This window comes from Salmo salar, chromosome 16 (genome assembly GCF_965601325.2).
Source record: "Salmo salar chromosome 16, fSalSal1, whole genome shotgun sequence".
NCBI lineage: Eukaryota > Metazoa > Chordata > Actinopteri > Salmoniformes > Salmonidae > Salmo > Salmo salar.
The window spans coordinates 28,037,452-28,050,005 of NC_138306.1; the positions used below are offsets into that span (position 1 = coordinate 28,037,452).

The 12,554-nt window shown below is 41.3% G+C and overlaps 1 protein-coding gene across 1 annotated transcript; it reads left to right on the forward strand.

The window, feature by feature from the left end:
• Window positions 1-225: 225 nt before the first annotated feature.
• Window positions 226-10,029, forward strand: LOC106573470 (E3 ubiquitin/ISG15 ligase TRIM25). Its single transcript, XM_014148551.3, is given in 7 exon segments — window positions 226-902; window positions 1,150-1,182; window positions 1,185-1,238; window positions 2,889-3,122; window positions 5,122-5,281; window positions 8,281-8,340; window positions 8,444-10,029. Coding segments are annotated over 7 exon segments (1,746 nt in total). The 5' UTR covers window positions 226-287; the 3' UTR covers window positions 9,034-10,029.
• The last annotated feature ends 2,525 nt before the right edge of the window (window positions 10,030-12,554 follow it).

The window sequence follows — 12,554 nt, forward strand, 5'->3', positions numbered from 1 at the left end:
TCAGTTTAGTTGATAGCTGCTGGTCCAACTGTCCTGGAATGTTGATTTGAATGGGCATGGCTGTTCTAGTAAATGTTATTCTACGGTTGACAATCTCAATTACAATGCATCGAAGAAAGTCTCTCTCTCTCTGGCTACGGCGCTCTACTTACATGTCCTCTGCTGGCCATACCTGGTATCTGAGATGTGAGTTCATAGATCCAGGAAGTGAAATGTTATAGGTCCGTGAAAGCCACTCCTACTCTGCAAACAGGAAACTAAACATATCTCTGAAGCGCAGGCTTTTTATGTGTTACAAAACGGCAGAAGCCATGGACTCGATCAGTTGTTCGATCTGTTTGGCGATACTAAAAGATCCAGTGACTATTCCCTGTGGACACAGCTACTGTATGGTCTGTATTAAAGGCTACTGGGATCAGGAAGACCAGAAGCTTGTCTGCAGCTGCCCCCAGTGCAGACAGACCTTCAACCCAAGGCCTTTTCTGAACAGAAACACAGTTATGGCTGAAATGGTGAAAACACTGACAGAAAAAAATACTAAAAAGAAAAAAAAGAAGACAAAACTCCAAGCTGCTCCTCCTGCTCACTGTTATGCTGGACCTGGAGATGTTGAGTGTGACGCCTGCACTGGGAGAAAATTAAAAGCTGTCAAGTTCTGTCTGGTGTGTCTGGCCTCTTACTGTGAGACACACCTCCAGCCTCACTATGAATCTCCTGCCTTTAAGAAGCACAAGCTGGTCAAAGCCTCCACACAACTACAGGAGAAGATCTGCTCTCATCATGACAAACTACTGGAGGTTTACTGCCGGACAGATCAGCAATGTATCTGTCATCTGTGTATGTTGGATAAACATAAAGGCCATGATATAGTCTCTGCTGCAGCCGAAATAGCTGAAAAACAAGTAAGAACCTTAATTCGCTTGCTTAAATATTAAGAATTACAAAATAAAACGAATTGTCCCTATGTACCATATTTGCATCTGAACAAGGACGAATTTCATGTATGAACTTGCAAAACAGGAAAACATACACAGAACACTACATAACCCTTTTCCTTCATAAGACATGGACATTGACATGCCATAAAGTCTGACTATCATTTATTAGAACAGAAAAATAATGAATGAAATGACATTTGTTTCTCTACAGAGGCAGTTGGGGGAGAAATCTAAGCAGAGAATCAAGGAGAGAGAGAACTGGAGATGCTGGAGGTGAGACAGGCTGTGAAGTCATTCAAGGTGAGTTTTGACCATTTGTGACCAACCGCCTCGATTCGGTCTTATGTAGCAAAACATTTTTGTACCAACATTTGAAATTGTGTTTTTTACATTGGATAAAAGTAGAGAGACAGAGCTAGAAAATGGTATATCATACACTGCAGTTAATGAACAATGGGAAAGTAATTCTGCTTTGAAAGTTGATTAACTTGTAACCCCACTTTTGAGAAAATGTCCTTTGAATAATTTGGTACACCTACAGGAGAGCTCTTCTTTGTCTACACTCGTTCAGCAACGTTCACACCCTCTTAAGCATTAGCCCCACCCATCTCTTTAAGGATTCACATGTGAGGCCATGTGGTAAACACACGCTAAAATCTAAGTTTATTTGTCACATGCATAGGATACAGGTGTAAACAGTACAGTGAAGTGGTTAGCTGCATAGTAACAATATCAAAAACAGAAAGTATCCAGATAAAATATTTTATCATTAGTAGATGATGCTTACCTGACACACTTGTCTAAATTGATTGGTCATGTGAAGGAAATGCTATAACCCCCCCCCCCCCCCCCCCCCCCCCCACGGCCACATCTACTAGGTGGACAATGAACTAGCATAATCACAACTCATACTACTACCAATACAAACATTGTCATAGATGTAGTATGAATCTGCAGGTAGCTAAAGCTAACAAACTAGGTTCAGTGTTAGCTAGCTAACATTAGGCTATAACTAGCAATTCAAATGGATTTTCTGATTCAAATAATATTACCTCACAGATCATACACGTAACATTAGCAATGTTTGCTAGCTAACTAACAGTACGCTTTAACTTGCAATAAAAATGACTTTCTGACTAAATTAGAAACATATCTGAAAATGTAGCAAGACTCTTACATGGAGTCTACATGGATGATTGCTTCACGGCAGACTGGAACCATTTAACTCCGTTTTGTTTGTAGCTAACGTTACATCTTGTTTTGTCAGCGTTGTGTTAAGTCACTCCGGTTCACACTGACCGTGGCCAGTGCAGAAATTAACCCATCACTTTTTCCAACTGATCTGTCGATCTTTTAAAAACAGCACGGTAGAAAGGACTGTCAACACATATTGAGCAGCTCACGTTATAAACATATGCGTGGTACATGGCAGACCAATCTAAACTCATCTCCCGGCATTTCCAGCCCATCCATTATCTCAGCCAATCATGGCTAGCGGGAAGGTTCCTGTCTTTTTCTGTGGCAAAGCTAACTAGGCTCGTAATTTAACAATTGTATTCGTATTTTTGGATGGAATACACGTTTGTTATTAAGGCAAATGAAAGTTCACATGTTCCAGAAGGCATTTCTGCCCAAAAAATTTTGATAAAAAATAAATGTTTACGTTCGAATGCCGCTCCTGTGAAGTAGTGACGTGTGACATGCTCCTAGTTTCCTTAAACAAGTCACATTTACATGCTTTCACTTAGCAGATAGTCCTTTCTAAGTGACTTACTATTCTTAAACTAAAGTCCAGCATAACTAGAGCCAGTGAGGAACCCATGGAGGGCCACATTCCCATCACACTGAGCCTCACTGTGGGGAACAGGCTGTCTGGATTTCTGGTGAGAGCTGAATTAATGGGCTGATTAAAATGCCCCCCACCTCTCCTCTCTCTGTGTGTCCTAACAGCGCTCTGCACAGGCAGCAGTTGAGAGCAGTGAGAAGATCTTTAATGAACTGATCCGCTCCATTGAGGGAAGGCACTCTGAGGTGAAGGAGCTTATCAGAGCCCAGGAGAAGGCTAATGTAAGTCGGGCTGAAGGACTCCTGAAGCAGCTGGAGCAGGAGGTGGCTGAGCTGAAGAGGAGAGAGGCTGAGCTGGAGCAGCTTTCACACACAGAGGATCACATCCATTTCCTCCAGGTGACATCACTGTCCTCTCTGTCCATTGCAGTAGGAGTCACTCCTAAAGGGAAATCTTTAATTAAATTAATTGAATCTATAAATTGTGCCTTCCTGTATTATACTGATGCTAAAATGTTTATTCTGTTCTACTGAGCCATTAACTTTACAGTGGGGGGGAAAAGTATTTGATCCCCTGCTGATTTTGTACGTTTGCCCACTGACAAAGAAATGATCAGTCTATAATTTTAATGGTAGGTTTATTTGGACAGTGAGAGACAGAATAACAACAAAAAAATCCAGAAAAACGCATGTCAAAAATGTTAGAAATTGATTTGCATTTTAATGAGGGAAATAAGTATTTGACACCCTCTCAATCAGAAAGATTTCTGGCACCCAGGTGTCTTTTATACAGGTAACGAGCTGAGATTAGGAGCACAGTCTTAAAGGGAGTGCTCCTAATCTCAGTTTGTTACCTGTATAAAAGACACCTGTCCACAAAATCAATCAATCAGATTCCAAACTCTCCACCATAGCCAAGACCAAAGAGCTCTCCAAGGTTGTCAGGGACAAGATTGTAGACCTACACAAGGCTGGGGCTCCATGCAAAATATCACCTCGTGGAGTTGCAATGATCATGAGAACGGTGAGGACTCAGCCCAGAACTACACAGGAGAATCTTGTCAATGATCTCAAGGCAGCTGGGACCATAGTCACCAAGAAAACAATTGGTAACACACTACGCCGTGAAGGACTGAAATCCTGTAGCGCCCGCAAGGTCCCCCTGCTCAAGAAAGCACATATACATTCCCGTCTGAAGTTTGCCAATAAACATCTGAATGATTCAGAGGACAACTGGGTGAAAGTGTTGTGGTCAGATGAGACCAAAATTGACCTCTTTGGCATCAACTCAACTCGCCGTGTTTGGAGGAGGAGGAATGCTGCCTATGACCCCAAGAATACCATCCCCACCGTCAAACATGGAAGTGGAAACATTATGCTTTGGGGGTGTTTTTCTGCTAAGGGGACAGGACAACTTCACCGAATCAAAGGGACGATGGACGGGGCCATGTACCGTCAAATCTTGGGTGAGAACCTCCTTCCCTCAGCCAGGGCATTGAAAATGGGTCGTGGATGGGTATTCCAGCATGACAATGACCCAAAACACCCAGCCAAGGCAACAAAGGAGTGGCTCAAGAAGAAGCACATTAAGGTCCTGGAGTGGCCTAGCCAGTCTCCAGACCTTAATCCCATAGAAAATCTGTGGAGGGAGCTGAAGGTTCGAGTTGCCAAACGTCAGCCTCGAAACCTTTAATGACTTGGAGAAGATCTGCAAAGAGGAGTGGGACAAAATCCCTCCTGAGATGTGTGCAAACCTGGTGGCCAACTACAAGAAACGTCTGACCTCTGTGATTGCCAACAAGTGTTTTGCCACCAAGTACTAAGTCATGTTTCGCAGAGGGATCAAGTACTTATTTCCCTCATTAAAATGCAAATCAATTTATAACATTTTTGACATGCGTTTTTCTGGATTTTTTTTGTTGTTATTCTGTCTCTCACTGTTCAAATAAACCTACCATTAAAATTATACACTGATCATTTCTTTGTCAGTGAGCAAACGTACAAAATCAGCAGGGAATCAAATACTTTTTTCCCTCACTGTATGTTGGTATTGTTATATTTTCTTATTTCTTAGAACACTCGCACACACCCCTGCAGACCCCGCAAGGCGGGGGGCCTAAACAACAACAAAAACCATAGCACCAGATATCATATGAACACGTCATATGCATTTTTTTTTTATGGCAAAATGTGTCGAATAGCAGGAAATTAATTCCAAAACAGCAGTTTATTGGGGGCGGGGAAACTGCGCTAAGCCTCTGGTCTACCTACAAGTAAGCATTTTGTTGGATGGTGTATACCATGTGTATCCCATACATACAACTGAGTAAAATAAAACTTTAAACTAATTTGTTTCTCAATAATCATATTTTATTTTTTTCCTGGTCTTTGAATCTAGAGTTTCCAGTCTCTCTGTGTCCCTCCTGGATCTGAGGCCTTACCCAGCATCACTATCAACCATCACGTCTCCTTTGAGGATGTTATGAAATCTGTCTCTGAGCTAAGAAACAGACTTGAAGATAGCTGCGCTGGGGAGATAATTAAGATGTCTGTACAAAGTAAGGACACTTCTTTTTAGACCACATTAAAATATGGAATTCAATCAATTTGCCGATGGTGACGTTCTAGATAGGGCATTTGATTTTCACCAGAGTGTTTCTTAAATGGATGCAGTTGACTGAATCTGGTAGTGCCATGGGAAGTTAAGCCCTGGAATTTGGGGAATTTTGCTTAAATTCATCGAAAAAGTTAGCTTATAACGGTGAACCTTTTTTGTGGGATACACAAGGCAATTCTAGGTATTGTGGCATATTTTGGTTAAACTATCCCCAATTCAATGGAATTGCAAACCTCTTCATGCACAGTGCACTCTTCCATCACATGTACAGCTGATTCTCAAGATCTTGCACACTAATGAGATGCTATTGAGGTAAGTTTTGATTACAATACTGGATGGGGTGAATATATTCTATATGACATACATGATTTTTTGTTAACTTGTAAATAGTAGCCTACAGCAAAGTGGGTTTAAATAATTTCTAACTTTTAACAATTTCTGCTAGTTAGTTTTTGCTAGCATGTGGGTAGCACATGCTAACTGAGGAGTGTTAATTAACCTGTTTCCATACATGTTTCATTTTAAATAATTTATCTTACAAAGGACTTGTTTAATCTAACTGCTTAACTATTTATCTGTACATGGAATTGTATTTGGGGTTGTTTTACATTTTGTTTCTAATCTTTACAGGAAAGTGCCACAGGCACTATCTGATGTGTGGAGACATTTCACTGCAGCTAATGTAGAATGAAAAACTGTGTACATTTGCAAATACTGTGCCAAATCATATGTGAAGAATGCAACAAAGATGCAGAATCATCTGGCCAAGTGCATAAAGTTCCCTCAGCGCTCACAACAAGCAACCTCGGACAAAAGTCCCTCTTCTATTCGAGGTGAAAATGATGAATCAGACACCTTATCAATAGCAATAGCTCATGGTTCTTCTGGAATCAGAAGTTTTTTTGACTCAATGGAGGAACGTAGTCAGAGAAAGGCTGAGGAATGTCTTGCTCGAGCTGTGTATGCAACTGGTTCACCTCTGATGCTCAAAGGCAATGTGTATTGGAAGAGATTTCTGAATGTTCTTCACTCAGCATACACCCCTCCAACCAGACATGCTCTATCTACTAATTTGCAGAGTTCAACATAGTTCAAGTGAAGGTCAAGCAAATCATAGAGAAAGCAGAGTGTATTGCAATCATCTCTGATGGGTGGTCGAATGTTCGTGGGCAAGGTATAATTAACTACATCATCTCCTCCCCTCAACCAGTATTCTTCAAGAGCATAGACACAAGGGACAACAGACACACCGGTCTCTACATTGCAGATGAGCTGAAGGCAGTCATCAATGACCTTGTACCACAGAAGGTATTTGCACTGGTGACAGACAATGCTGCGAACATGAAGGCTGCTTGGACTAAAGTGGAGGAGTCCTGCCCTCACATCTCACCCATTGGCTGTACTGCTCATGCATTGAATCTGCTCCTCAAGGACATCATGGCACTGAAAACAATGGATACACTCTACAAGAGAGCCAATGAAATGGTTAGGTATGTGAAGGGTCCTCAAGTTATAGCAGCAATCTACCTCACCAAGCAAAGTGAGAAGAATAAGAGCACCACATTGAAGCCGCCCAGCAACACCCATTGGGGTGGTGTTGTCATCATGTTTGACAGTCTCCTGGAGGGGAAGGAGTCTCTCCAAGAAATGGCCATATCACAGTCTGCCGATATGGACAGCCCCATCAGAGGATCCTCCTGGATGATGTATTTTGGGAGAGAGTGGTAAGCAGCCTGAAACTCCTGAAACCTGTAGCAGTAGCCATTGCACAGATTGAGGGAGACAATGCCATCCTGTCTGATGTTCAGACTCTGCTTGCAGATGTAAGAGAAGAAATCCGTACTGCCCTGCCCACTTCACTGTTGCTCCAAGCAGAGGAAACTGCAGTTCTGAAATACATCAAAAAGCGTGAAGACTTCTGCCTGAAGCCCATACACGCCGCAGCGTACATGTTGGACCCCAAGTATGCTGGCAAGAGCATCCTGTCTGGTGCAGAGATCAACAAGGCCTATGGTGTCATCACTACAGTGTCTCGCCACCTTGGCCTGGATGAGGGCAGAGATTTTTTGGTAGTCTGGTGAAGTATACTTCCAAGCAAGGGCTTTGGGATGGAGATGCAATATGGCAGTCGTGCCAACATATTTCATCAGCCACCTGGTAGAAGGGACTTTGGGAATCTGAGGCTCTTCCCCCTGTTGCCTCCATCATCCTCCAAATCCCACCAACATCAGCAGTCTCAGAGTGCAACTGGTCCTTGTTTGGGAACACACACACCAAAGCACGCAACAGGCTGACCAATAGAAGGGTTGAAAAATTGGTGGCCATCCAGGCAAATTTGAGGCTTTTTGGTCCTGACAATGAGCCATCCTCAACAAGGTTGGAAAGTGACAGTGAAGATGAGGCCTCAGAGTCTGATGTTCAAGAGGTGGACATTGAGGAGGTCCAGGGAGAAGACATGGATGCCTGAGAGGAAAACAACCAAAGCTTTAGTTTCTAGACTATTATTTTACAGATGTATGTTGAAAACGTTTTTGGGAGATGCGATGGATCATTGGGGTCATTCAAAATTCCCTTTCTATTGTTGTTCAGTGAAATAATCCCATGTGAAGTGTCAACTCATTTAATTAAAGTTAAATTCGTAACTAAATTGTTTTTTTATTTCTATTGGAAGGATTTAATCATTTGCAATTATGTCTACTTATGATAAGGTAAAAGGTTTATGTTTCTGTTTCCATATGATATAGTAAATATATCCAATGCAAAAAGGATCTACATTTCAATGGTATTAATATTAATTTGCATATATTTCCGTTAATTCCCATATATTCCCGTTAATTCCCACGGAAAGTTTCCACCTCCAGAATATTCCTCAAAATGTGCAACCCTAGGCATGATCAGTCTGGATGGACCAGTCATGTTGGATTCTCTCTGTTTTCATAGTGTCAGAACTTCACATTGTCCCACCTCCTGGGCCCAGGACCAGAGAAGAGTTCTTGAAATGTGCGTTAAACACACACACAAAAACATACTTTTTTTTATTCAACAATACCCACTGACATCTTGAGTTCATCTTCACCACAGCTTTTCTCTCATATATTCACAGATTATTGCCAGCTGACATTGGATCCTAACACACCAACTCAACGTTTGTATCTGTCTGAAGAGAACACAAAGGTGGCCTACAGTCGTGAGCGCCAGATCATACGTCCTCACAATCCAGAAAGATTTCAGGTGTGGCACCAGGTGCTGTGTAAAGAGGGTCTGTCTGGAGTCTGCTACTGGGAGGTAGAGTGGATTGGGTTCGGGATTACTATAGCGGTCTCATATAAAGGGATCAAGAGGCACGGTGGAACAGAGTGTTGGTTTGGGAACAATGATAAGTCCTGGTGTTTGGTATGTAATTCGGATAGCTGCTCTATCAGGCACAATATGGCACCATTTGAGTCACGTTTGACATTTAATATGGACTTTGATAAGGAAGAGATTGAATCTGCAGAAGAGATTAAAATCCCTGTCGCGCCCTCCTCCAGAGTAGGAGTGTACCTGGACCACAGTGCAGGAACTCTGTCCTTCTACAGCGTCTCTGACACAATGACCCTCCTCTACAGAGTCCAGACCACATTTACTGAACCCCTTTATCCTGGGTTCTATTGTTGTTGTGATTCATCTGTGAAGATAATTCCTTTGCCTTAACACTACATGTGTCCAATCTTCACATACCAAAAAAATCATCATAATTTACTGTAAATCTGATACGTTAAAAAAAGGACACTAAAGAAATTACAGAAATAAGTGTTATTGTCATCAAGAATCAAATTTGATGACTCATTTTTATGTAAATGTAAAACTTTAAAAGGAAAATAACAATGAGTAACATTTTCTGATCTGATCTGAAATGCAAAAAGCAACTGTGTTACTTACAGTAACAGCATGATGTATCTCAACTTGAGATGAGCTGGTGGAGATCATTTATGCAGATCTAAAGTAAAGTAAACAATGCACAGAATTAAATTATGTATTGTGTTGAATTTTGTGGATTATTAATGGTTTGATATGTTATTACTTTTTGGTAAACTCCCTTGTAGCCTTTGAGGGCTGGTTAGTGGACAGAAAAGGTAGTAGTCACCTTTAGAGAAGAACAAATTGCTTTATCAAAACCAAGAGAGGACAGCAGGGAGTCAGAAAGCTGAATCAATTGGCTGTCTCTAAAAATGTTACAAGCCGTCTCGAATCTCATTGGAGGAGTAGGTCAGAGAGAATAACCTCCTGGATCCTCTCCTCCAATGTGCTTTGAGAGGAATTTAGAAAACCAGGATAGAGGAAGCAAGGGTATGACAGCTAGTAACATTTTCAGACACATCCATTGCGTCTAATCTCTTTATTTTTCAAGCAGCAAACAAATTTGCTGGATTTGTTTTGCTGGAGCTCTCTCTTTCTGAAAGCTGCCTATTCCTGTCTCTCGCTCAGTGCTCTCCAGCTTTTTAATTATTTTAACTAAACCCCCACCAGTGCTTAGGCTTTGATTGCAAAGCTTTATATTTGACTAAATTAAAAAAGTGGGGGAAACGCTGTCTAGGCAAGAGTGTATTTTAAGTAGAAACACGCAGAATACCGTGTGTGTAAAGCTCTCATTGAGCAATCACCACCAGGAGATTGAACTGCACAGCAAATAAAAAATCCTCAATCTTGTCCGTTTTTCCTTCTGGTTCCAAACTGTTGCTGATTTTCAGTTTAATGTTCTGATGCTGTAGTTCTTCACCAGGAGAGCAGGATAGCAACACAGCAGAGTGGCACATTGACTCATCTCAACATTACACCACTTTTGACATCAGAAAAACTTTTTTGATTGAACTATCCCTATTAGTGTTTTCTATTTTTACTAATTATCTACCACTAGCCTTAAACCAGGCCTGTGTGTCTATATATGCGGAAGATTCAACCTCATACACGTCAGCGGCCACAGCTTGTGAAATCACTGCAACTCTCTAAACAAAGAGTTGCACTCAGTTTCAAAATGGGTGGCGAGTAATGAACTAGTCCTGAATATATTGAAGACTAAGAGCAAAGTATTTGGTACAAATCACTCCATAAATGTTAAACCTCAGCTGGATCTGGTAATGAATGTTGGCTGTTGAGCAAGTTGAGCAGACTTAACATGTTGGACTGTAAATTGTCATAGTCAAGGCATATTGATTCAATTGTTGTAAAGATGGTGAGAGGTCTGTCTATGATAAAGAGATTATTTTTACTTTTTCCTGAATATATGGTCAGGTCTTGCAATGAAAAACCTTGGAAAGCTGCAGCTGGTCCAGAACAGAGCTGTGTGTCTTGCCCTTCACTGTAATCAGAGGGCTAATGTCAACAATATGCCTTTCAAACTAAAATTGACTAAATTAAAACACTTCTCATTTTTGTAAGAAATATTAATGAGTTATAAATTCCAAACGGTCTATTCATGCAGCTAACATACAGCTCTGATAGACATACAGTTGAAGTTGTAAGTTTACATACACCTTAGCCAACTACATTTAAACTCAGTTTTTCACAATTCCTGACATTTAATTCTAGTAAAAGTTCCCTGTTTTAGGTCACTTAGCATCACCGCTTTATTTTAAGAATGTGAAATGTCAGAATAATAGTAGAGAGAGATTTATTTCAGCTTTCATTTCTTTCATCACATTCCCAGGGGGTCAGAAGTTTACATACACTCAATTAGTATTTGGTAGCATTGCCTTTAAATTGTTTAACTTGGGTCAAATGTTTCAGGTAGCCTTCCACAAGCTTCCCACAATAAGTTGGGTGAATTTTGTCCCATTCCTCCTGACAGAGCTGGTGTAACTGAGTCAGGTTTGTAGGCCTCCTTGCTCACACACGCTTTTTCAGTTCTGCCCACAAATGTTCTATAGGATTGAGGTCAGGGCTTTGTGATGGCCGCTCCAATACCTTGACTGTGTTGTCCTTAAGCCATTTTGCCACAACTTTGGAAGTATGCTTGGGGTCATTGCCCATTTGGAAGATCCATTTGCGACCAAGCTTTAACTTCCTGACTGATGTCTTGAGATGTTGCTTCAATATATCCACAACGTTTTCCTTCCTCATGATGCAATCTATTTTGTGAAGTGGACCAGTCCCTTCTGCATCAAAGCACCCCCACAACATGATGCTGCCACCCCCTTGCTTCACGGTTGGGATGGTGTTCTTCGGCTTCAAGCCTCCCCCTTTTTCCTCCAAACATAACAATGGTCATTATGGCCAAACAGTTCTATTTTTGTTTCATCAGACCAGAGGACATTTCTCCAGAAAGTACGATCTTTGTCTCAGACTACGGTGCAGTTGCAAACCGTAGTCTGGCTTTTTTATGGTTTTGGAGCAGTGGCTTCTTCCTTGCTGAGCGGCCTTTCAGGTTATGTCGATATAGGACTCGTTTTACTGTGGATATAGATACTTTTGTACCTGTTTCCTCCAGCATCATCACAAGGTCCTTTGCTGTTGTTCTGGGATTGATTTTCACTTTTCGCACCAAAGTACGTTCATCTCTAGGAGACAGAACGCGTCTCCTTCCTGAGCGGTTGACGGCTGCATGGTCCCATGGTGTTTATACTTGCGTACTATTGTTTGTACAGATGAATGTGGTACCTTCAGGTGTTTGGAAATTGCTCCCAATGATGAACCAGACTTGCAGAGGTCTACAATTTTTTTTTTTTAGGTCTTGACTGATTTCTTTAGATTTTCCCATGATGTCAAGCAAAGAGGCACTGAGTTTGAAGGTAGGTCTTGAAATACATCCACAGGTGCACCTCCAATTGACTCAAATTATGTCAATTAGCCTATCAGAAGCTTCTAATGCCATGACATCATTTTCTGGAATTTTCCAAGCTGTTTAAAGGTACCGTCAACTTAGTGTATGTAAACTTCTGACCCACTGGAATTGTGATACAATGAATTATAAATGAAATAATCTGTCTGTAAACAATTGTTGGAAAAATACTTGTGTCATGCACAAAGTAGGTGTCCTAACAGACTTGCCAAAACTATAGTTTGTTAACAAGAAATGTGTGGAGTGGTTTGAGTAAGGGCCACCCTCTTATTAGAGAATGATTGTGATTGGCCATTGACATCAAATGGCAGACAAACAGAGGGGACTACTTGAGTAATGAGATCACACAGAGCAAGACACATGCACGAACACAGACAGCCATACATACGCTCAAAGG